This window comes from Tenrec ecaudatus, chromosome 6 (genome assembly GCF_050624435.1).
Source record: "Tenrec ecaudatus isolate mTenEca1 chromosome 6, mTenEca1.hap1, whole genome shotgun sequence".
NCBI lineage: Eukaryota > Metazoa > Chordata > Mammalia > Afrosoricida > Tenrecidae > Tenrec > Tenrec ecaudatus.
In genome coordinates this window covers 81,820,336-81,843,131 of record NC_134535.1, presented here as the reverse complement: position 1 = coordinate 81,843,131, position 22,796 = coordinate 81,820,336, and the positions used below count along the sequence as shown (strand labels likewise).

Sequence of the window (22,796 nt, the reverse complement as noted above, 5' to 3'; positions counted from 1 at the left end):
GGAAAAGCAGGGGGAGCTTGGAAGCCAGTCTCCCCAGGAACTCCAGAGGTGGGTGGGTATACCCACAGCATCTTCATCCACCCTGTCCATGGCCAGAACAGAACTGGGGAGCACATCAAGGCTTGAGATATGAGCGTAGGGCAAGGGTTGGCAAAAGAGTCAAAGGGACCCTATTTGGGGAGGAGCCTCAGGGGAAGGAGACCAAACAGACCCCAAATCCCACCCTCCCCGTCCTGTCCTGTCCCGTCTCCCCGCCCCCGCCCCACAACCAGGCCAGATAGCCTCTGACCAGAAGAGTGAAATTGAGGTGTTGATGTGGAGCTGATTTGGGGACATGTCCTCCCATTTCAGGTACCCACTCCTCCCCTTCCAATGCAGAGACTCCGAGCTGCTTCCTGGAGTCTAGCCAGTCTCTCCAGCTGCAGTGGGAGTGACCTGGGGCTCCTTACTCTGAGGCTTCTGACTCCTGGGAGAGGAACTGCTCTGACATTTCCGTGATCTTGATCACGTGGCCTTTGGTGGTCTTCTTCCGGGAGGAGGCCTTGGAGAGGCCTGACCTGGAGGAAGCTACAGGGGAAAGAAGGGGCAGGGCACAGGAGGGGCTGGACATTTGGGGGCCACTTAAAAGGATGTCATAGGGTCATGATACCCCCCCAGCACCCTTTCCCCTCCCCACCGGGGCTCTGGGGGCAAGGAGACTCACGGGCTCTGCATCGGGACTGCACAGCACTGACCACGGTGGCCGAGGGCAGCTCCATCCTGGGGGAGGAGCATGGTAGGATGTGAGGGGGGCCAGGGACGTAAGCTCCCCTGAGATTAGAGGTCTGAGACCCAGCAGGTGGAGACGATTCACAGGCCCGGGATGTCCCTGCTGTGTGACACTGCCTAGCCAGCTTGTCTGCTCTGGGGCTCTGTCCCCTGTTCCCCATAAATACTGACACTGACACCAATCGTCACTGGAATGGATTCCGACTCATGGAGACTCCACGTGTGTCGGGGTAGAAATGAGCTCCGCTGGGTGTCCAGTGGCTGACAGTTTAGAGTGCCAGGCCTTTTCTCTGCGGCACTTGGGGGTGGCCTGATATTCGTTTGGGGAGCAGCTGAGGGCTTTAACCTTTTATGGCCTCCGCCCCCCACCCGCCTCAGCATCTCCAGGTAAGATGCACTGAGTGCTTATTTTAGCAGGGGCTCTCCTGCATAATTGCAGGCATCCTCCCTCCCACTTGGTGAGGCAGGACTGCATCATCACCAGCCCATTTCCCAGATGGACAAACTGAGAGTTTAACAAACTGGGCCAAGGCCCTCGGTTTGGAAGAATTTGATCCCAGGCCTGCCTGGCTCATCCTGCTGTGCTGAGGGGAGATGGCCTCAGGGTGGGTCTGGCCTCCTGGCCCTCCTGCTACTCCGTCCCCTCACCGGCTCTCCTCGCCCTCCACCAGCTTGCTGTAGGTGGCGATCTCGATGTCCAGGGCCAGTTTGGTGTTCATGAGCTCCTGGTACTCGCGCAGCTGCCTCGCCATGTCCTGCTTGGCCTGCTGCAGGGCAGCCTCCAGCTGAGCCAGCTTGCTCTGGGCGTCTCGGAAGGCCAGCTCCCCTTGATCCTTGGCCACCTTGATGTTCTCCTCCAGCTTCAGGCACTACAGACACGGGGACAGGGAAGGGCCCGGTCGGTGGGATGGGAGGTGGAGAGCGGGCCACAGCCCAGGGAAGCCACGGGCCCTGGTGGCCGGTATGTGTGGGAAGAGAGGGCTGAGGCACGGAGATGGGGTGACGAAGCAAGAGGGAGCTCAGTTAGACTTAAGGAGACAACATATTCCTAAGGCCAGAAGGAGGTACCACAAGTCAAACAAGGATCCTGCCCCAACTTCCTGTCTGGAATTGCAGTGGAATGACCTGGCTGGAGGCTGGAAAGAAAGCCCGCCCCCCTCATCTCTCTGGATGGCTGACGTATGCGTGTGGGGGGTGGGGTGGGGGTGGGGGTCTGACTCTCAGTCGGGTCACACTGTGAGCGTGTGTGTGTGTGAGGGCGGGCAGGGCCTCGGGACACTCACGTGGCTCTTGACGGAGAGGATCTGGGATCGCAGTTTCTGGATGCGCACGTTGAGGTCTGCGATCTCACTGCGGCTGTTCTGCAGGGTAGTCCCAAACTCGGCCGAGCACGCTGCACGCTCCTCCAGCTGGGGGAGGCGAGTGTGGAAGGAGGGGGCTGCCGCCAGGGTCCTCCTAAGCCCCCTGGCCTCTAGCTGCTCTCTTCCCTTTCACCGCCCCCTCCCGTGTCTATCCCTGTGACTCCCTCTCTCCTCTCCCGATGGGCCCCTGGCAGCCCCTGGCTCCCCTCCCCCTTACCGTCTCTGCCTCCAGTGTCTGAGTAGATGCAGGACAGTGTGGCCCAGGCCCTCTCGCCCCTCCCACTGCCCCGTCCCGGAGTCGCGCGTGCATACCCGGTTCCGGGAATATGCCTCCGCCTCCTCCAGGCTGCGCGCCACGATGGCGTCGTACTGGGCCTTCACCTCCTCCACGATGCCGCTCAGGTCGATGTGGCAGCGACTGTCCATGCCCACCGTCACCGACACGTCCTTCACTTGGGCTACCAGGTCCTTTAGTTCCTGCCCCAAACAGATGCCCAGCGCTTAGAGCTGGGGGAGGGCAGGAGGCCCCTCCTCCACCCCCCAGTCCATGCCCCAGGGATGGCCTGGTGGGAGGAGACCACCTCAGCTCACCCCGATGTCCCCACTCTCGGGGTTCCAGAGACCCACTCTACCACAGTATTCCATCCAGCCTCCCCCACCACCGCCTCCATTGTCTGCACTGCCACTTGCTTCTGGGGTGACACACCCCACCCTTGACTGTTGGGACAAAGCCCAGAGGCTGGGTGCATCAGGTCAGGTCTCTGGCACTGAGCTCCACCCCCAAGACTCTGTGTCCTCCATCGGCGCATGCCGGGCAGAGACTTTTCCCTCTGCACACGGGTAGATCCAGAGGCAGTTTGTCCAAGGCTCACAGATGTGAAAGCAGAAGCCCCTAAATGATGAGGGGCCAGGATGTGGCTTGAGGCTAACTACATGCCCCCCGTGCCCTAAGGCCGCTCAGGGTTCTGCCCTGTCCGATGCACCCAGCCTGCTGGGTCACCTGAGAGTCACCTCCCATCCCTCTCTTGCGGGCCACAGCCACAGGATTGGCCACAAAACATGTTGATCTTTCCTCCCCACCCTTGCCTTCCCGTCTCTCGGTCTCATCCCTGCTTAGAAGATGCCTGCCAGGAGTTGCTGAAGCCCAGCATGTCTCGAAGGCTCCCTCCACACTGGGCTGTGGGCTAAGAGCTTCCCATAAGCCCTCACAGTGAGTCCTGGCGAGGCCGGTACTTTTGTCAGCCCTAAGTCACAGGGGGAAGCTGAGGCACTAAGCGGCGACGGGACCGGCTGAGAGCGCAGAGCCAGACTGCAGGTTCACACCTTTTCTCGCGGCTGGTCAGCCTCAAGGGCAGGAACAAGAGCAGAAGCCGGCGCGTTTTAGATCCTGGCCCTGTCTGCAGTCTGCTTCTTCCTCAGTGGCACGCTCAGGGTGTGCAGGGTGACAGGTGGGGTTAGGGGCCTTTGTATGTGTGCCTCGGAAGCCTTGGGCTGCTTCCCTGGGGGCATGGAAGAGCCCAGCTCTGGACAGGGCCTCCTTCAAGAGGGAGGCCAGGAGGGAATAAACAGCGTGGCTCCTACCAGTGCTGTGTGAGCCGAGTGAGGCCGGGCCGGGCCTGGCAGGGAGCCTCTGGGAGGCAGCGGGGAGCAGGACCAGGGGCAGGCAGGGAGGGCTCAGGGCTCTGTCTGAAGGAAGAGAGGCTCGCCCAGGGGGCGGAGGAGGGCCTAGGACCCGGGCTGATACCAGTCCTAGGGGGCCTTTATTTCAGCCCTGAGACTTGAGTTCTTGCGCCCCTTTCTCTGACGGGCTCATCGCTTCTCCCACTTGCTTATTTGAGTCAGACACTGCCGTCGGCCCCTGTGTCCAAATTCACACAAGTTGCCACCAAGTAGCTGCTGGCTCACGGCGACCCCCTGACCCAGGGGGTTGGTTCTCAAGACTGTGACTCTTTGCGAAGCGATCACCAGATGGATCTTCCTTCTGTAGCTCCGAAGAAGGGGTGTGTGTTTGAAATGCTCACCTTTCAGTTAATAGTCGAACACTGAACCCATTGCACTGCCAGGGGGCTCTGGGGGTCCTGCTCATACCCAGGAGCCAGCTTTGGGCTCCTGACTGAATTCTGATCCCTGCCTCTGACAAGCTGCGGTTAGTCCTGATTTCAGTTCCCCTGGAGGCTCTGGAGTCGTAGACTAAGGAGCTGCGGGTGGCCAGCGGGCACCCACTGGGCCATCTTGGGGAACAGCGGAGTAAGGCTGCCCTTCAGCCCACCCAACTCCCAGCATCTCCCAGGGGACAAGGATGAACTCCTATATTGAAAGATATCAGACAGTGAGAGGCAGGTGCCCCCTCTGTCAGCCTCTGGGGGCGCCCAGCTTCTGGCAAGAGCCTGGGCTCAGTCTGCAGAGAGGCCCAGCGGCCCTCATGGGGTATTTCTTGTGAGAAGTGGTCTTCACATGAACCCCTCCCGGGATAATTGCTGTGCAGATACAGGCTTAGGGCCCAGCCATGCCAGAACAGAGAAGTCAGGGGTCTCTGCACATTCACACCCACTAGCCACCTTGGCCAGGGCTTGGCTGTGGGCAGTGGCAGAGATGCAGCCTCAGGGGCAGTGGGTGTGAGGAATTCTAGAGAGAGCCCGTGGTGGCACTCTGGATCGCCTGGACCTGGCCCAGCACTGGTCACTGCCTGGCCAGTACCCCGCAGGTTGGGGTTTAGGCGTCAGTGGGGCATATGCATTGCTAGGACGCGAAACAAGGTTTGGCAGCACTTCCAGACAAAGATGAGAAAGAAAAGCCAGGCCATCTGCATCTGAGAATTAGCCAGAGCCTGGGAAACACCCCCTGGATTGCAGACATCTAGTTGTGCATGGGTTCTGCCTTGAGCCGGGGGCTGATTGATGGCAGTTCACAGTGACAAACCGCCTAGGACCAGGATGGGGTATTGCCAGGACACGCTGCAGAGTCGGGAGAGGGCCTCCCCATGGGGCCAGCAGGGTTGGCCAAGCACAGCTGGTGCCATCCTCTCTGCAGAGAGGCGGGGGAGCAGGCGCTTGGCAAACAGCCCCAGGAAGTGGAGGCTCAGAGCAGGCACAGGCTCGCTCAGACATGCAGGCCCCTCCAGGCTGCAGAGGCTCAATGCTTACTTGTGTGGTGCGGAGGGTGTCCCCAGGAGACGAGGCCCTGGGACAGGACTAGTGTCTCCTTATCTCAGCAAGGATTAGACTGAGGGGCAGTGAAGAACTCCCTTCAGAGTCTGAGGATGATGGGGGTGGGGGTGTGGTGTGGTGTGTGTATGTGTGTGTGTGTATGTTCACCTTCTCTGAGGCCCCGGGGCCAGGGCACAAGTGACACTGCCGGTCAGTACACTGTGAGGTTTCATGGCACAGGCCTCTGATTGTGAGCACTTCCTACTAGCTGGGGAACCCCAGGCACGTTTTCAGCCTGAGTTTTCTCATGAAGAAAGCGAGTAGACATATAGGATAGGGTGCAGTATGGCACGGATGGAACACAACTTTCCTTAATGCTCCCCCCCACACCCCATTATCATGACCTCCATTCTACCTTACAAATCCGGCTAGACCAGAGTATGTACACGGATACAGATAAGAGCTGGAAACATGGGGAATCCAGGACAGACAAACCCCTCAGGACCAATAATGAGAGTAGAAATACCAGGAGAGGAAGGGGAAGGTGGAGGGTGGAGAAACCGGGGGAACCAATCACAATGATTGACATATAAACCCCTCCCTGGGGAACAGACAACAGAAAAGTGGGTGAAGGGAGACATAGGTTAGTATAAGACATGAAAAATAATAAGAATTTATAAATTATCAAGGGTTCATGAGGGAGGGAGGGTGGGGGAAGGGGAAATGAGCTAATATCAAGGGCTCAAGTAGAAATAGAATGTTTTGAAAATGATGATGGCAACAAATGTACAAATGTGCTCGACCCAATAGATGTATGTATGGATTGTGATAAGAGCTGTACGAGCCTTTAATAAAAGGACTTAAAATAAAACCCAAAAGAAATATAGGATGGACTGCTCACTGCCACTGAGCCACTTCCAGCCCCGAGCGGCCCTGCAGAGCAGAGTAGCACTGCCCCTGTGAGTTCCCGAGACTGTGGATCTGGATGAGGGCAGAAAGCCTCTTCTTTCTCCCTCCGAGTGGCTGGAGGTTTCGAACTGCTGATGTTGCGGTTAGCAGCCCAATATGCACAGGTCACCATGCTATCCTATGAGCTTGAGGATGCATGGACACAGGGGACCCCCACAGCAGCCTGTGAGGCAGGGCCTGTCATTCTCTCTCATTTATAGCTGGAGAAATCGAGGCGCAGAGATGAAAATAACCTGTTCAGGTTCATCCAGTGGAACCTGCTCTAGTGTTTCTGCTCCCGCAATGGTGCCAGCCTGGCTCCTTCACTGGGTAGCTGGGATGAGGAGGAAAGCATTTAGCAGAGTGCCCAGCATATAGTAGGTGCTCAGTAAGCAGGGATGAAGGACAGCACTGTCGTTGGTCCAGGTGATGAAACTGGGAGGGCGTGTCCAGGGGCCCAGCAGCCTCCTCAAGCTACCCGGAGGGCAGGCGCCAGGGCTTAGCACCCCACGACGAGGCGCCTGGCTGCTGGGGATTGTCAGCAGACTCCCAGCAAATCTGCCTGGAACCGGAGTGGATGGGTGGGGCTGGTGGTGTTCCGGCTGGATGCATGCGGGCCCCATGTGCACGTGATGGTGAGGGGCATGCAAGCCTCTGCTTCACCAGCGTCCTTGCCCCAGTCCTGTGTCCTGCAGGGCTGTCAGACACGATGCCCTGTGACGGCAGTGAGAGGTGGCCGGATCCCATGGAGAAGAGGCCCCGAGCTCCTGGCCATGCCCGAGGAGGGGCTTTTCAGAACTGGTCTAGGCCTGTTTAATCCAGAAGTGCTTGTGGGCTTGGGGAGGCCCAGGACTCTCTCTCTCTCTCTCTCTCTGTATGTGTGTCACCTGCCTGCCCCATATAGTAGCCACTAGCTACAGTCAGACAGAAAGGCTGACTGCTCCCACCCAGTGGCTCGGTAGGAGGAAGACTTGGTGAGCTGCTTCCATCAAGGTGCCGGCTACGGAAACTGAGGAGTTCTACTCCGTATAGACGGGTCTCCACGGGTCAGAATCAGCTCCGTGGCTCACAACCCAGCCGCAGCAGCAGCAGCAGCATGTCTGGCGGCTGAGCACTTGACATGCGTGCAGCTAGTGTGAATCGAGATGTGTTGTAAGTGTAGCATACACACTGTATTTTGAGCGCTCGGTATGAGAAAAGAATGCAAAATAGCCCATTTTTATCTTGAAATCACTGGGTTTAGATATGTCACATTATATAAGATGTACTCTTAGCCATGAATTTTATCTGTTTCATGTTTGTTTGTTTGTGTTCCCAATGTCACTCGCTCACTTGTAGGTGGCACAGTGAGTTATGTGGTTGGGCGGCTAACTGCAAGGTCAGCAGTTCACAACCATCAGCTGCTCGGAGGGAGAAAGAGCTTTCTACTTCCATAAAGAGGGACAATCTCAGAAGCTACCCTGCCCCCTAGGCCGCTGTGAGTTGGATGAATTTTCAGTGTAGCTACTAGAAAGTTATTTCCCCCCCCCCCGGGGGGGGCACAAACGGTCAAGGTACTCATTACTAGTTTGAATGCTGGATTGGCGTCTACCCAGAGGTGCCTCCAGAGAAAGGCCTGGGCGTCTGCCTCGAAAGCCCAGCCACTGGCAACCCCTTGGAGCACAGCTCTACCCTGACGTCTGCCGGGGTCACCGTGGGCTGGCGTTGACTCAATGGCAATGGCAATGGTCTCCGTACTAGAAAAGGGAAAGTGATGCACGTGGCCTGCGCTGTAGTTCTATTTGATGCGCAGACTTAGAGACCCGTGGCTGGTCACTGGAGGTCAGCGTGGTCTCCTCAGTCTGCATTGATCCACGGAGAGGCACACAGGCACGAACTCACAGCCCTGCTGCCTCCTAATGCAGAGCAGGTGCAATGTGCTGAGCAGCTCCTACAGCCCCTGCAGTCCCTTCGCCACAGCCGTTGGACCAAAGAACAAACATTCCTACGCCTCCCTTTAGAACAGGGTCCAAGCAACTTCTTGGGGCTTTGGCATGCTGCTGCCAGGTTCTCTGGCCCCCTCTCCAAGGGCTCCCCCTGCCCTCTTGGCTCCAGCCAGAGTCTTCTTTCTTGTCCTTTAGTCGCAAACTTGCTCCTGCCTTGGGAGCTCTGCTTGGCTCTCCCCTCTGCCTGGCGCCTCCTTCTCAGAGCTCCAGGAGGCTGGCCTGGCCCCATCCTTGGGTCTCAGCACCCCGGCACCACCTCTGCAAGGGCCTCCCGGACGGACATCTGCAGCTTGCCCTTCCCTCTGGCATTGTCGGGCCACTTAGTAAGGCACCCAGCACTCACTGTCTTCTGAAACGATCTTCAGATGTTGGTTTTGTTGCTTGTTTCCTGTCTCTGCTAAGCAGGGGCTTGGCCTGTCATTGCCATCAATAGTGTAGTGCTTTATAGGGCCCTGGTGGCATAGTGGGTCAGCAGTTTGAAGCCACCAGATGCCCTTCAAGAGAAAGATGAGGTTTTCTACTTTCATAGTTAGTCTCGGAAACTCATGGGGCGGTTCTACCCTGCCCTCTAGGGTCGTTATGGGTCAGAATCCACTCGATGGCAGTGAGATTTTTGAGTGCCTGACACACAGTAGGCACACAACATATGTCGGTCAAATGAACGAACAGATTCAGGCAACCATGCAGAGTACGTCCTATGACCCTCCCCATTTTACAGAGGAGGAAACCGAGGTAGAGAGGGGCAACGTCTTGCCCAAGATCTCAAGAATGGCAGAGGGCAGAAGAAACCAGGCCCAGGCACAAGGACTGCAGAGTGTGCAGCCTTCCCCGTGCTCCAGTGGCAGGAGCCAAGACGCTGGTGGGGAGTCTTTCAGACACACTCAGGTATGCCCCAGGCCATGCCCACCTGCCTCAGTTACAGGGCCACTTCTTCAGAGCCTGCGTCCTGGAGTAACTCCCAGTCTGCTAAGAAGGGGGTGAGCCAGCCAGAGGGCAGAGTCTGAACCAGCAGCCTCACAGTGTGGGCGTGCCAAGGAGAACCAGGGTAGAGGAACCCCTAACCTCCTCCTCCAGCTAAGTACGTGGGGCCAGCATCCTCAGAGCTGCTTACAGCCTCAGCCTGGCTGTGGTGGGCTTGGCCAGGCACATGAAGTTTTGCCAGTGGGCTTGGTCAGTGTGAGCAGTCTGTCTGGGAGGGCTGCTCTCTGCTCAGCTCCATCCCTGACTCCAAACAGAAGTTACAGCTGGTGGCACAGCGTGGAAGTCCACATGGCACGGCCACGAGCCGGGGCTAGCAGCTGGTTGGGCCACTTTTGGGAGGTTTGACTGAGGCGGACACTCCAACCTTGCTTGAACCTTGGCCGCAGCACCATAGCTTGGCACCCCCAGTTGGCACCCAGGCTGCTAAACCCTGCTATCCCAGCAATGGTCCTGTCCTGCCTTGCTCTTAGCTGAGCTGGAGGTAGGTGGAGAAACCCAGCAGTAATTTGGGAGCATTACCTGGGCACTTGCTGGCCCAGGAAACAGGTATGGAAAGGAAGATGGGAACCCCGAAGGGTGTCCAGGAGGTGGCCGCTGGGGCAGCCAGCACCCACCATAACAGAGAGCACACTGCCCATCAAGTTCAGCTGCAGGCTTGGGACATAACTTGGATTGTGTCCTGGGGGATCTTGCCATTTTTGTCCCCTCAGAAGCTGGGTCTTCCCTGATTCAACCAAAGGGGCCAGGTGTCCATCGGGCCAGAACTGGGCATACCGGGGACCTCAGCGATAGAGACTGGAGTGTGATCCGTTCAGTCAAGGCCTCCCTGTGTTGGCACTTTGATTCTATGCAGAAACACCTTGGAAGAAAGGCCTGGCTTCCTATACCTGAGAGACCAGTCCCCGAGGCCCTTGGGGCACAGCTCTGCTCTGACACGCATGGTCGCCAAGAGTCTGAACAGAGGCAGTGACCACGGCTGGTCCCGTAAGAACAGCTGTTCAAGTCCCGCTGGGCCCTGCCTCTGTGGCCAGCCTCCCGAGCTTTGCCCAGACTCTCTGGTCCCTGCACACAGCCTTCCGTGCACGTGCAAAGAGGCAAGATCTCCTTGAGCGTTGCCTGGGGAATGTGCCCATGGCAACGAGCGATGGTGAAGAGTGGACCACCGCGGTCAGCACAGGAAGGGCCTTGGGGGTAGTGTCGTGTGCGGCTAGAAAGGGTAAGGTACCCTGTCCCCACCCCGCTCTGTGTCTCCACCCATGCAGCTTTCGGCCCCTCTTCCTCACCTGCTCATAGACGGTTTTCATCAGCTCCACGAAGCTGTGCAGGCCCTTCAGCTTGGTCTCCAGTTCCGTCCTCCGCAGACACTCCGTGTCCAGGTCCTGGGTTGGGAGCAGTGGGGAGTGAGTGGAGACGGCCTGGAGGGGCCCTCGGGCAGGCATGGGGCGGGAGACTGGGGTAATTCCCAGGGGGTCTGACTCAGGCCCTGGGAGAGAGCAGGGAGCTGGGGGCAGATGCAGCTCTCGCTTGGTCTGGAACCTGAGCCTGTGAGGGCTTTGTTTGGGAGAGAGGAAGGTGAAGAACCTCGGTGGTGCAGTGGTTAAGTCGCCGGCCGCGAATCGCAAGGCTGGCAGTTCACACCCACCCAGGCGCTCCAGAGAGACAGGCATGGCCACCTGCTTCCACCAAGTTTCCAGCAACAAGGAGCCCGTGGGCAGTTCTCTGCCACGCGGCATCTCTGCCCGTGGGAATCGACTTGCCCAAGCGGCAAAGGGAGGAGGGGCCCTTGGAGCGGGCTACCTTCTTCAGCTGGACGAAGGTGAACTCCATGTCTGTGCGCTTAGAGATCTCGTCTTCATACCTGCGGGGGGCGGGGTGGGGGTGGGGAGAGAATGAGCATCTGAGGCCATCAGTATGCAACCCCATACCTCCCAGGACACCCCAGCTCTCCCTCACCTTCTCCTGTCCCTCCCAGCTCCACATCACCTCCTACAAGAAGCCTGTCCTGCTGGCGCCCACAGCCTGCTCACCTTGGTCCTCTGACCCTCCATCTCCCCTTCTCCTAAGGAGCCCAGGCTCTAGGCTCAGGCGCCTTGTCTCTAGCTCTAGCCCTCTACTTACATGCACCTCTTCCCTGCAGCCCCCACCCCAAGCTCGCCTGGAAGGCGGACACCATCCCATCCTGTTCCTTCCCAGACTCAACACTGCAGAGTTGATTCTGCCTCTCAGGCAGAGTGGAGCTGCCCCTTTGGGTTTCTGAGGCTGGAAGTCTTTCTCCCACAGAGCCACGGGAGGGTTCGAGCCACTGACTCTGTGGTTAGTGGCTCAATGTGTAGCCCATGATGCCAGGGCCCAGGGCCCCTCTTCCTTCAAAAGGGGGGCAGAAAGAGTGTGGGCTCTGCGGTCAGATGGATTCATGGTTGTGCTTCCAGGCCAGTGACTTCCCACCCCAACTCTGGGAGGTGGGGGTGTGGGGTGCAAAGCCCACCTCTGATACAGTGTGCACACTCAAGACCCCAGAGGCGGGGGGTCCTCCCGCATCCAGGTTTGCCCCTGTGGATGCAAGTTGAACGTTGGGAAGGAGTATCACTGTGGACGGGGGAGCTGGATCCAGACCTCTGACCTTCCTCCAATCAGCGTTTGTCTTGGCCTCGTGGGGGCAGGTGCCTGCCAGCCTCAGTCTTGTCTGCCCCAGCAGATGTGGGGATCCTAGGGCTTCCTGTTTGCCTGCCCTCCTCTCCAGGGCATGCCTGACTCATTGGCAGCTCTAATTATAGCCGCCCATCTGCCCCCGTCCTTGACCTCACAGCTGGGCAGCGTCACCCATCACCCAGGTCAGCTGGCTCTGCATCCCCACATCCACTACCATGCCTTCTTTTCCAACGGCCTGCCTGACTGTGGAGCTGAGGGGAGGGTCTGGCTTAGAAGGGAGCCTCCAGGGAGGCTAGACCCCGGGACTCACGGTCTTGCTCAGCTTGCTGTGTTCAAACACCATCCCTGCCCGGCGCTGGCCGAGGGATGAGTCCGGGAGGTTGTGGGCAAACAGAGCTTAACTTCCGAGTGCCTAACCTTTCAGACTCCCTGACTGGAAGATGGAGGGGCCCCTCCCCTGTGCTGGGCATGCCCTTGGCTTGCATGCACTTCTGTGATCCATCGGTCCCATTTCACAGGTGAGGAGACTGAGGGTGCGAGAAGGGCCCAGCCTACACTGGGCCTGGCCACTGCTATGGTGTGGCAGTGACCCACGGCACACTGAAGTTGACGGCTTGGAACCCACCCCTGACTGCCGTGCCGGTGCGCTGTGTGATTTTGACACCGTGTGTCTCATAACAGGGACCTTGTGAGATTAATACATCGTGTTCACCGCTGGTCTCACATCCACCAGAGAGGTTCCTGGCCCTGTTCCCCGGGCCCACGTGCTCCAGCGCCAGGGCCTGCCTCTCAGGCAGTTTGCCCCCTGTCCTGGCTCTCTTCTGGGAAACCCTAGTGTGAAAGGGACCATCCTCTGCTCTCCTTCACATGTCCACATGCCTGTCTGTCTCCGTCTGTCATTGGGAGCAGCCTTCCCAGTAGGATCTGGGAGCCTCTGAGGAATTCCCTGCCATGGGGAGCCCCTTGCTGATAAGCCCTTCAGCCATTGCCTTCTACCTCCGCCCCTCTAGCCCCTCCCTTTCTCCCCCCCACCCCAGCTTCTGCCAGCCTGGGGTCAGGAACTTGGGGTGAGCACTCTGGGGGTCCCCTCTGAGGCACCCAGCTTACTCACACCCTCTTTTCTCTCCCCACCCTTGTTCCTGTCTCGCAGGTGGCTGATGGCAGCCCTGCGCTCTGACCCTCACTGAACTCATGGGGGCATTTCTGACCACGGTTTGTTCCTCCTGCAGATCCCCGTCCCCCTGCCTCCTGGGATCCACCCTGAGCTGTACCTCTAGGTTAGAGGAACTTTGTGGCAGAGTAGTTACTCATTGGTTGCTAACTTCAAGGTCAGCAGTTCAAACCCCCTAGCTGCCCCGAGGGAGACAGGGCTTTCTACTCCCACAGAGTTTCAGTCTCGGAGGGTCCCTATGAGTTAGTATTAAGTCTGTGGCAGTGGGTTAGGTTTTTGGTTTGGTCACTGACCCACCTGAGAAACACAGCCAGGAGTCAAGGGAGACTAGGCCAGGGTGGAACAGGAGGCCTGGCAGGAGCTCTGGGAAAAGGATGCCAGGAGTTTGGGGGCCGAGGTGGCCCCCAGAGTATCCTGCCTAGACTGGGTGGCTCCCCTGCCTGGACCTTCAGGGATGCTGAAGTGGGAGGGGGTGGGTCCCAGCCTCCCTAACCTGGATCCATTGCCAGGAACTGGCTGGTAGCATGGGGGAGCACTGGACTGAGGCCCGAGGTGGGGCTGCATTTTGGGAACCAGATCCTAGAAGGCTCCTGCCAGCCCATTTCTAGAGGAGCCCTGGTGTCATAGGGGTTAAGCGCTGGGCTGCTAACCAAGAGTCGGCGGTTCACATCCACCAACTGCTCTGAGGGAAAAAGATGAGGTTTTCAGTTCCCGTGAAGATGGAAAGCCCCCGAAACCCTGTGAGCAGGCCCACTCTGCCTTGTGAGTCGGAACTGACCCCACAGCAGTGGTTTTAACCCATCTCCAACCTTTACATGAACTAGCCAAGGCTCTCCACTCCAGGGGCGCGCAGAACCCTTCGTGGCTTGGTGGCCCAGCATTCTGGCCCCTGCCCACTCTCTCTGCTAGGTGCTTGCACAGCTGTATGTAATTTCCTGAGTCACTTGCTGTGTGGCTTTGGGCAAGTTGCTTTCCCTTGCTGGGCCCCTGCTTCCACCTTCGTAATTGGAAGGGATCGATGAGCTGATCGTTGGGGTCCTCTGTGACCATAGAGGCCAAGGGGATGGGCCTGGGTGATGTCACATCCCCAACAACACCCCCTCTCCCCACCTCCCAGCCTTCTGCCAGTCTGCCAGCCACCACCAGCTCCCAAACTTGTTCTCAGGCCCTTTCAGCCTGTCACCTTCCTGTCCTCCCAGCACGCGCGCACGCACGTACACACACACACACACACACACACACACACACACACACACTTGTTTATTATTTCTTGGAGCGAGCTGATGTCATCGCCTTGTAGAGGCAGGGCACAGCCCTTCCCTGCCAGGGCTTGGCCTGGCACCTCCTAGCTTCCGGGGGCCCCAGGCCGGGTGTGCCTCTCAGTTCTGGTCTGCAGACCCCTTTCTACTTCCTCCCTCTACTTGGGGTCTCTCAGCCCTGCTCCGCATTCAGCTCTCCTCGCTGCGCCCACCTGGGCCTAAACCGAGGGACAACGGGCAGCAGCCAACGGAAACCAGGCAGCAGGCCAAGTGAGGGGGCTGAGCCAGAACAAACAACGAGCTGAATTTGTATGGAACTTCCAGGTACAAGGAGTCCTGGTGGTGTCGTGGGTACTGGTTGGGCAGCGATCCGCATGGTGGGCAGTTAGGAGAAAGACTGGGCTTTCTACTCCCATACATAGTTACTATCTCAGAAACTCACAGGGTGGGGCGGCGCTACGAGTCAGCATGGACCCAAGGGCAGTGAGGCTTTTTTCTGGAACAAAAGCTCTTCCATCAACAAGATCTGGCCGAACTCTCGGAAGCAGCCTTCCTGGTGGTCGGCTGGGCTTCAAGATAGAGGGGACTTGAGCACGCATGCTGTGTGATGGAGGACAAGCCCCTACCCTCTCTGGGCCTGTTTCCTCCCTGAGAACAGCTCCCTCCAGTCCTGCCATTGTCTCGTCCCTTGTGGGTGGGGGCCAGTCAGTTTCAGTGAAGTGAGTTGTGGTTCATGTTTGAAGCTGAGGCTTGAAGAGCAGACCATCAGATTCCTATGTGTTTCCCTAGGGCCCTTGAGAGGGTAGCAGCTGGTGGAGAGGTGACCCCAAGTCAGAGAGGGGCCCAGCTCAGGCCACAGACTGCCCCCCCACCCACAGGATGGCACCAAGGTTGGGAGATGACAGACTAAGGATTTGCGTGTGACTGTGTCATTTGATGCCAAGGGACTGAGCAGGAGAGGCCCTGTGTAGAGGTGGGGGCCCAGCAGAGCTGAGTCAGAGCCAGCCGGGCAGCCTCTGGGACCCCCGCCCTCCTGGTGCTGGGTCAGCAGGGCTTGAGACTGGGGCCAGAGCTGGAGGAAGTGGGAGAGGGTCCAGCCCACACCTTGCCCACCTCTAGACTGTTGTTAGCTTCCTTCCAATGGGGAGCAGGCCCAAGGTGTGTGTGTGTATGCATGCGTGCAGGCACAGGCTGGCTGCTGGATCTTAGCTCTACCACCAGTCTCCTAGCCTCCAGAGCCCTGCCCACTGTCCAGTGAGAGCATCGCATTTCCCCAAGTCTGCTTCTAGCTGGCCAGTGCAGCACAGCAAAGCCACATCGCTGTTGATAACTGCCAGCCGACTCCTTACACCAGCCTTAAACTGGCACCAACTAGTGACACCGTAAAGGAACCCTGGCAGCGCAGTGGGTTACACATGGGCTGGAAATCGCAGAGTCAGCAGTTGGAAACCACCAGTCAGTCCCTGGGAGAGGGATGTGGCTTTCTACTCCCGCAAAGAGTTACAGCCTTGGGAACCTACAGGGACAGTTCTCCCCTGTCCTAGGGGGTCGCCATGAGTGAGAATCGACTTCATGGCAGTGAGTGAGGGCAGCTACAGGAAGGAGCCTTGTGGTACTGGGGGCTAGGCACTGGGCTGATAACTGCAGGGCTGGCGGTTCAAACCCACCAACCTCTCCGGGGCAGAAAGAGAAGGCTGTCTGCCCCTGTAAAGATTTACTGTGGCAGAAACCCTAGGGAGCAGGTCAACCTCCTGGGCTGCTGTAAGTCAGAATTGACTGGATGGTTGTGGTTTAATTTTGTGTGGGTCAGAAATGACATCATTAGGGTTGGTTTTTGTATCGTCTTTCCCACTTTAAACGGGAGGAAACCGAGGTGCAGACGTTCAGCAACTTGCCTGGGGGTCACGAAGCTGGTAAGGGCCAGGGCCAGGGATTAACCCTTTCCAGTCAATACCCAACCCTGGGGCCCTGCCATCGAGTCAATTCTGAATCATAGGGGCACTACAGAGCAGAAGAAAACACCTTCTTTAGGTTTCTGAGACTTTACATGTTTCCGAGAGCAGACAGCCTCATCTTTCCCTCCTGGAGGGACTGGTGGGCTCGAATAGCTGACCTTTTGGTTAGCAGTTCAGTGCATCACCCACCCTGCCACCAGGGCTCCTTCTGGTCTACCCCAGGAAGTCCCCGAGAGCCTCTAGCGGGCCAGGGCTGGTGTTCCTCCTCTTTCTGGTTCTCAGGTCAGCCTTGATACGGAGTGCACATTGACCTACTGGGTCCCGTCTTTATTCACAGGGGGGACCCTGTCCTTCCCACCTGCCTATACCTCAGTAGTGCTCCCCTTTCCTTCCAGTTCAGATCAGAGCCTGATGCCACATCCATGCAGATTCTGTCATCCAAGGGACAGAATTTCCCACCACCAATGGGGCAAGTGGGGCAACAAGTGGGTAACAGCAGGTTTGTTCAGGGCCCCAGAGGATGGGCTGATCCAGGTGGTACATGCTGGGGCGTGCCCAGAGGGATGGAGGGGGGGGCACGGGGGAGGCAGTGGTTAGGAAACACAGTGCTTAGCTGGTCACCAGCCACACATAGGGTCGCTGTGCTGCCAGTAAGTTCTCCCAGAGCACAGAGCTCTTCCCTGTTGCTGCCCCTCCCACTGGAGCAGCGTGGTCCTCTCCCTGGGTCCCACCTCAAGGCCCTGAGAGGGCAAGGCCTACCTGATGCGGAACTCCTCCACCTTGCCGAGCACCTGCAGCAGGTTGGCTTCCAGTTGCCCCCGCTCCTGGCTCACTTTGCGCAGCTCCTCCTGCAGTCGGCCCTGGTACTCCCCGTAGAGCTGCCCCAGGTCACAGGTGGCTCTGTCCTGGGAGTCCTGGCCCTGCAGGAAGCCCCAGCGGGTCTGCAGCAGCTGGTTGCGCTGCTCCAGGGCCTGCACCTGGGAGAGCAGGAAGGCAGTGGTGAGTGCTCCAGGGGTGGCCAGGTCAGGGGCAGAGGCCCCGGGTGCCGGAGGGGGACTCTCTTCTAAGTGGCAGCTCATCTGTGCACACCCCCCCTGGGCTCAGCCACGTTCAGGACTGATCTCCAAGGACTGACTACAGGACAGGGCTCCCACGCAGGGCGGGTGATGGCAGATAAGGAGGGAATGGAGAGACTGAGCCAATGGGGAGAGGTTGCTTGGGCTGGGCCGGGCCAGCCAGGGGAAGGGAGAGGGTGTTCCTTGTGAGTGCCAACTCTGCTGCATGCTCGAGGTGCCCGCCTGGGGCTTGGGGGGGAGTGGGGGGAGACCCCAGGAAACGTGGGCTGTCACAGCCCATCTGCCCTCCCTCCCCGCTGCTCCCCATTGGCAAGCAGGGTCGTGTCTTGCAGGGTCGCCCGCAGGGACTTCCAGCGCGAATCCTTTCGACAGCCTTGGACCTGTGCCCTCGTTTCTGGGCCTCAGTTTCCCCAGATGAAGTGGGGCTGGTTATCACCACACTCCAACCGCCCTTCGTCTGTGGGGTCCCTCTTGAGTGGGTGCCATCCCCACTGGCGGCCCAGGTTCCCCTGGACCTCTGCAGGCTCCAACCTCCCCGGAGCCCACTCCAGCCCTACCCACCTCACTTGGGTGCCTGCTCTATTCCCAATGGGACTCCACTCAGTCCCCATGCTGAGCTGAGCCCTCTGTGTCTGTGTTCCTCCTTTGCAAGAGCCCCGCCTCCTGTGGGCCATCTGCCCCTCCCCTCAGGGTCTCTACCCCACTGTGGTGGGGGCGGGGTGGGAGGGCCCTGGGCAGGGCCTGGTGGCAGTGGCTGTAGCTGTTGTGATGGGGCTGTTGTGATAAGGAGGCTGACGCTGTCCCTGTGATCATCACGGCCAGGCCTGGCAGCCCTGCCAAGCGCTTGGGCCTCATCCCACCTACTGCCGGGGTGGCTGGCACAGGCTCCCGGATCACAGCTGCCAGAAATCTTTAGCTCAGCTTCCAGGGTACTTCCTGACAGAGGCAAGGTGGAAGCCCAGGGGCCCAGGGGCCCGGCCCGGCAGTGACAAAGCTGGTGACCGCACCCCCATCTGGACATGAACTGGGGTGCTCGGTGTGGGTGCTCCCCATCTCTCTCTGCCCTGTCCATACCCCAGGGTTTTTTTCATCCCCCCCCCCCGGGGAAGCTCAGATGACTTGGGTACCCTCTGTGACCCCCACAGCAGACAACCCCAGCAAGCAAGGTGAGTGAGCCGCTCCGTGGGTGCTGTGTGAAGTCTACCCTTGGCTGGCATCACAGCCAAACAGGTTCAGTGGGGATGGGGGTCCAGAGGGCTTCTGCCCTGTTGGGTGTGTGTGCTCACCCCGTTCTGTTCCTGTTGTTGGGACAAGCAGAAGCCCAGTCAGTGTTTACACGGAGGGTGGGGTGGCAGGAGAAGAGTTAGTTAGGCTCCTTCCTCCACCCATGAGCAGCAGAAAAGTCTTCACACCAGGAAGTTCTTCCTTTAGTCTCACCTCAGTCCCTAATGTTTCAGCACTAGCCCACTGGGAAGATAGGTGTTTGGCCAGTCACTCCAGGCAGAGGGCATTTTTTTGGCCTGGGGGTGGGAGGTTGGAGGAGGCCAGGGGCAGTCTCCGGCTGCCCTTGGGGGGACTCCCTGGCTGTCTCAATGGGTGGGGATGGAAAGTCACCCCCACCCAGGACCTGCCCTGCAGAAGCGCCTCCCCTTGTAACAAAGGCTTGGGGAGGCCTGCTCATCCTGGCTCACTGCCGCCAGCCGCCCAGGCTGCCCATCTCCCAGCACTCATTTTTCTGCCTGTGTGTTTGGCTGTCCCCCACCTTCCGCCCCGTCTCAGGTCACACACTGGTAGGTCCCGGAGGGGCTTCTGAGAGCAGGTGCCTGGTTTATCAGCCTCCTCATTTTACAGCGGAGAAGACAGGGCTCAGAAGGACAGAACTCACTGTGGCCCAACTGGAGGTCCACACAGAGGGAGGAAGGCCAAGTGAGGGGACTTCGGAACCCTAACCCCTGGCCTGTTGGGTCAGCTGAGCCCAGAGGGCATTGCCCCTGGGCTGAGCAGGTCTAGTTCTTCAGGTGGCCGTCAGTTTTGCCCAGGAAGACCTCTCGTGTCTTGGTCAGGAGAGTCGACTTGTGCTTGCAGCAGGGGATGCCCCCAGTGGCTTCCTGAGGTCACTCAGGCCCAGGGACAGACAATGATTCCAGCCTGGCAGCTCCAGCACGCTGCCCATACCCCTCCTGGGTTCCCTGTCCAGAGCCCTTACAATAGCTACACCACTCCAGACACCAGGCCTCCAGAGGGCCCTTTGGCTGACCCTGGGCAGTCCTTCCTCATGTTCTACCTCCACCCCCTCTGTCCTCTGCCAGTGAGGGGAGGGGCCCAGCCACTGCCATCTCTGCCTCCTTTGGCCTCCTCTCCCACCCACTCCTCTCAAGAGGCAGGCCTTCCACCGCTGCACGCAGGGCCACCCTCAGAACAGGAGCGGAGCTGAGGGTAAGACTCAGAGGCACAGCGAGCGTAAGCAGGGAGCCCACGGACACACGGCCAGCAAGGGGCAGAGCCAGGACTGCTCCGGGGCTCCGTGGACATCTCCCAGGGGTCTCTCCCTGGCCCCACCCCCGGGTTCTCTGTGTCTGCTCTTGACGCTTCCATGGGTCAACAAGAGACAGTGGAGCCTGAGTTACCCTCTCTGAGATAACAAACCTTCTCTGGGGAGTAGGTGGGTCCCTTGGGGTTCCTGCGGGCAGCATGTCCAAGCCCAGTGCCCCCAACCCTGTAGGCACCATGACCTCTCACTTCCAGGACCCCACCATTCCCTCCTACACACAAAGCCTAGCCACTCCTGCCTCTGGCGAACTTCATCTTCCCCATTCTCCCCCAGGCTCCCCCCTAGCAGGGCCTCACAGGCAGGGTTGAGTGGCTCCTCGGGTCAGAGCCTCCTTGGGGATTTGATTTTTATTTCAAACACTCACAAAGCACTTCCCAGGTGCCAGGTGTGTTTTAAGGGCTTTCCCGTTTTGATTTGGACACCGTCCCGATGCATCCTTCTGTCAGAGCGGTCAGGCCATCGGCCTGGGATTGCACAGCTGGTCAGTGGGGGAGCCAGGTCCAAGCTCAGCTGGGAGGACTCCAAAGGCCACCCTCTCTCACAACGCTGCTTGCTCTCACCCAGGCCCTTAAGGGCCTCCCAGAGATAGGGAGGGTCGTGACTCCAGCTCACAGGAGAGTTGGTGGGTACTTTGGGGCTCCTGTGGGCAGCCCCCCAGGAGCCGCCCCCCCCATGACTGGCACCAGTGGCTCCCACTGCGAGGGGTGTCCCCATCCCAAGACTAAGGCTGAGCCCCGGTGCTGGCTCCTGGATACAGACTCCCGGCCCAGGGCCCCTTCCATGCACCACTCCCCCCCCCCCTGTCCCTGTCTGGTGTCAGAGAGGCACCGTGTGATATCTCCAAAAGCCACCCATCAAAGCCCAATTACATAGCTCAGCAAGCATTCCTTTTAAGGGATTAAGCTGGGTTTGGAGAGGAGGTGGCTCTGTAGAAACCTGCCTCCCGATGGCGGTGGCTGTTCTCCAGGGAAAGCCAGGGCTGAGGTGCGGGGCTCTGGGCAGCCGGGCTTGGGGAGGAATGCCCGCCTCGGTTCACAGTGGTCTTTCTTCAGCTAGTGCCCGCCCCCTCCCCTGACCCTGCATGGGTGGGTGAGGGAACTGTCGTGGGCTCTTGAGTCAGGGTGGAAAAGGAATGACCCCCATCTTAGAGACAACTCCCGCCTCCACTCCAGACCACTTGCAGGCTGTGTGACCTCGGGCTAGGCACCGAACCTCTCTGGTCTTTGGTTTCCCCCACTGCCCAGCTAGGTAAGGGAAACCACAGCCAGGATTCTGTGTGGGCGCAGGTACTCTGCTGCCCTGATTGAACTCCTGCCGAGCACCAGGAGCAGACAGGTGCTGCATCAATGCTCTGCTCCTCCCCCGCCCCCCCCCCACCTCTCTCAGTGAGCCTCCCACCAGATGCAGTGGATGGATACACAGTGGGGGAGGGACGGCTCTGGTTTATTGGAAGCAGGGGAAAGGCCCAGTTCCCTCAATGTCTGTTTGCCGAAGTTGTGCCTGGCACTCGGTAAGTAAGCAGCCACTCGAGCGGTGACAATGTCCTTGGGTAGGGCTGGATGGAGCAGAGCTAGGAAGGGAACCAGCCGGGGGTCTAGGAGGAAGGGAGTGAGGAGTAGTTTTGAGAGGGGGCCAGGGTTTCCCGGGCAGGCGCTCTGGTGGTCCTTGCTCTGAGGGCTGAGATGGGCAGCGCACAGTAGGCAGTGGGGTCTGGGAAGCAGGGAGCAGGGCCCTAGGGGCTCCCTCTCTGCCCTGGCATGGTGTGAGGAGCTGGAGGAGGAAGCTGCCTGCTTCCTACTGGAAGTATCTATCACCTGCATTCCTGTCTCCGGATGCCGCCCACGCTGCCTCCTCTGTGCGGCCCCCACGGCCCCTCGGCCCAACGCACTTCCCGCTCAGGCAGGTGAGCAGAGCTCAGCCAGGGGCAGGCAGAGAGCGGGCTCTGGGAGGCCAGCTCTTGTCCACCATCCTCTGAAGGAGAGGACTCGAGGCCCGCCTCCCTGTGCTGTTCCAGTGCTTCCATGGGCCACACTTAGGGTGCTGTCTGCAGGGCCACGCCTAGTGGAGGGGGGACCCCGGCTGTTACCCTCCAGAGACCCCTCAGGCCTTTGCTCTCTCCAGGACAAGGGGACCTGAACGCACCCCCCCACCCCCTACGCCACCTACAGCTGTCTGCTGGGCAGCGTGGCAGCCAGTGGAGGCACGCGGCTCCCCATTGGCTGGGAACAGGGGTGGGGCACGATGCTCAGCTCCATGGCTCAGCCACCTGCCAGGCTGGCTGACAGCGCGGCTTTGGGATGCTGTCTGCTTACCTTGCCAATCAGGGCGGCAAACTTATCATTGAGAATCTTCATATCCTCCTTCTCCTGGACTTTCTGCTGCTGGATGGCTGGGTCCACCTTCAGGTCCAGGGGCACCAGCAGGCTGGGGTTCAGCGTCACCTTGGGCATGGGGCCACTCGCCGGCCAGCAGCCCGTCAGACTGTGGGAGCTGAAGCCTGGGGCCCCACAGCTCCATGCTGAGGTCCCTGGCCGGGGGCCGCCCGCCGGGGCCCCCTCACAGCTGCTGAGGCTGCTGAAGCCAACGACACAGGAGCGGCAAGCCATCGCGCCCCCGGCCCAGAGCGGGGAGGGCGCAGGAGGGCAAGCTAGGGACTGACCGGCAGGGCTGGGCTGGGCTGGCAGGGGCCGGCTGCGGGCTCCGGTCGTGGCCAGGGCAGGCTGGGGACTGAGGCGCAAACACCTGTCGCGCAGTGCTCATTAGCTCAGGGAGGGCGGGGCACCCGCAGCCCGACCAACCTGTTAGATGATGTGGCCCGCCTGCCCCTCCCCCCCGCAGGAACCCTCTGGGGCTAGGCTGGGGAGCTGCCCAGCCCAGGGGGCTGTCCCCAGGACCCCTAAGTAAGCCAGCCTTGGTCATGGGGGCCGGGAGGCGGTGCTTAGGCTG

The 22,796-nt window shown here is 59.4% G+C and overlaps 1 protein-coding gene across 1 annotated transcript; it reads right to left on the bottom strand.

Annotated features, from left to right (window-relative positions):
- Positions 1-310: 310 nt before the first annotated feature.
- Positions 311-22,456, bottom strand: KRT80 (keratin 80). The gene is made up of 9 exons (XM_075552965.1): positions 22,163-22,456; positions 16,983-17,200; positions 10,987-11,047; positions 10,473-10,568; positions 2,442-2,606; positions 2,052-2,177; positions 1,417-1,637; positions 704-759; positions 311-567 (listed from the first exon to the last, which is right to left on the bottom strand). Exons 1-9 carry the CDS (start codon positions 22,454-22,456, stop codon positions 446-448), a joined length of 1,359 nt encoding a protein of 452 aa, XP_075409080.1. The 3' UTR covers positions 311-445.
- Positions 22,457-22,796: the final 340 nt, after the last annotated feature.

Excerpts from the sequence above, each read along its gene's own strand:
- KRT80 (XM_075552965.1), bottom strand. The coding sequence starts at position 22,456 with ATGGCTTGCCGCTCCTGTGTCGTTGGCTTCAGCAGCCTCAGCAGCTGT. Across the intron at positions 10,569-10,986 it reads CCTTCGTCCAGCTGAAGAAG|GACCTGGACACGGAGTGTCT; the intron begins GTAGCCCGCTCC and ends CTCCCAACCCAG. Across the intron at positions 760-1,416 it reads GTGGAGGGCGAGGAGAGCCG|GATGGAGCTGCCCTCGGCCA; the intron begins GTGAGGGGACGG and ends CTCCTCCCCCAG.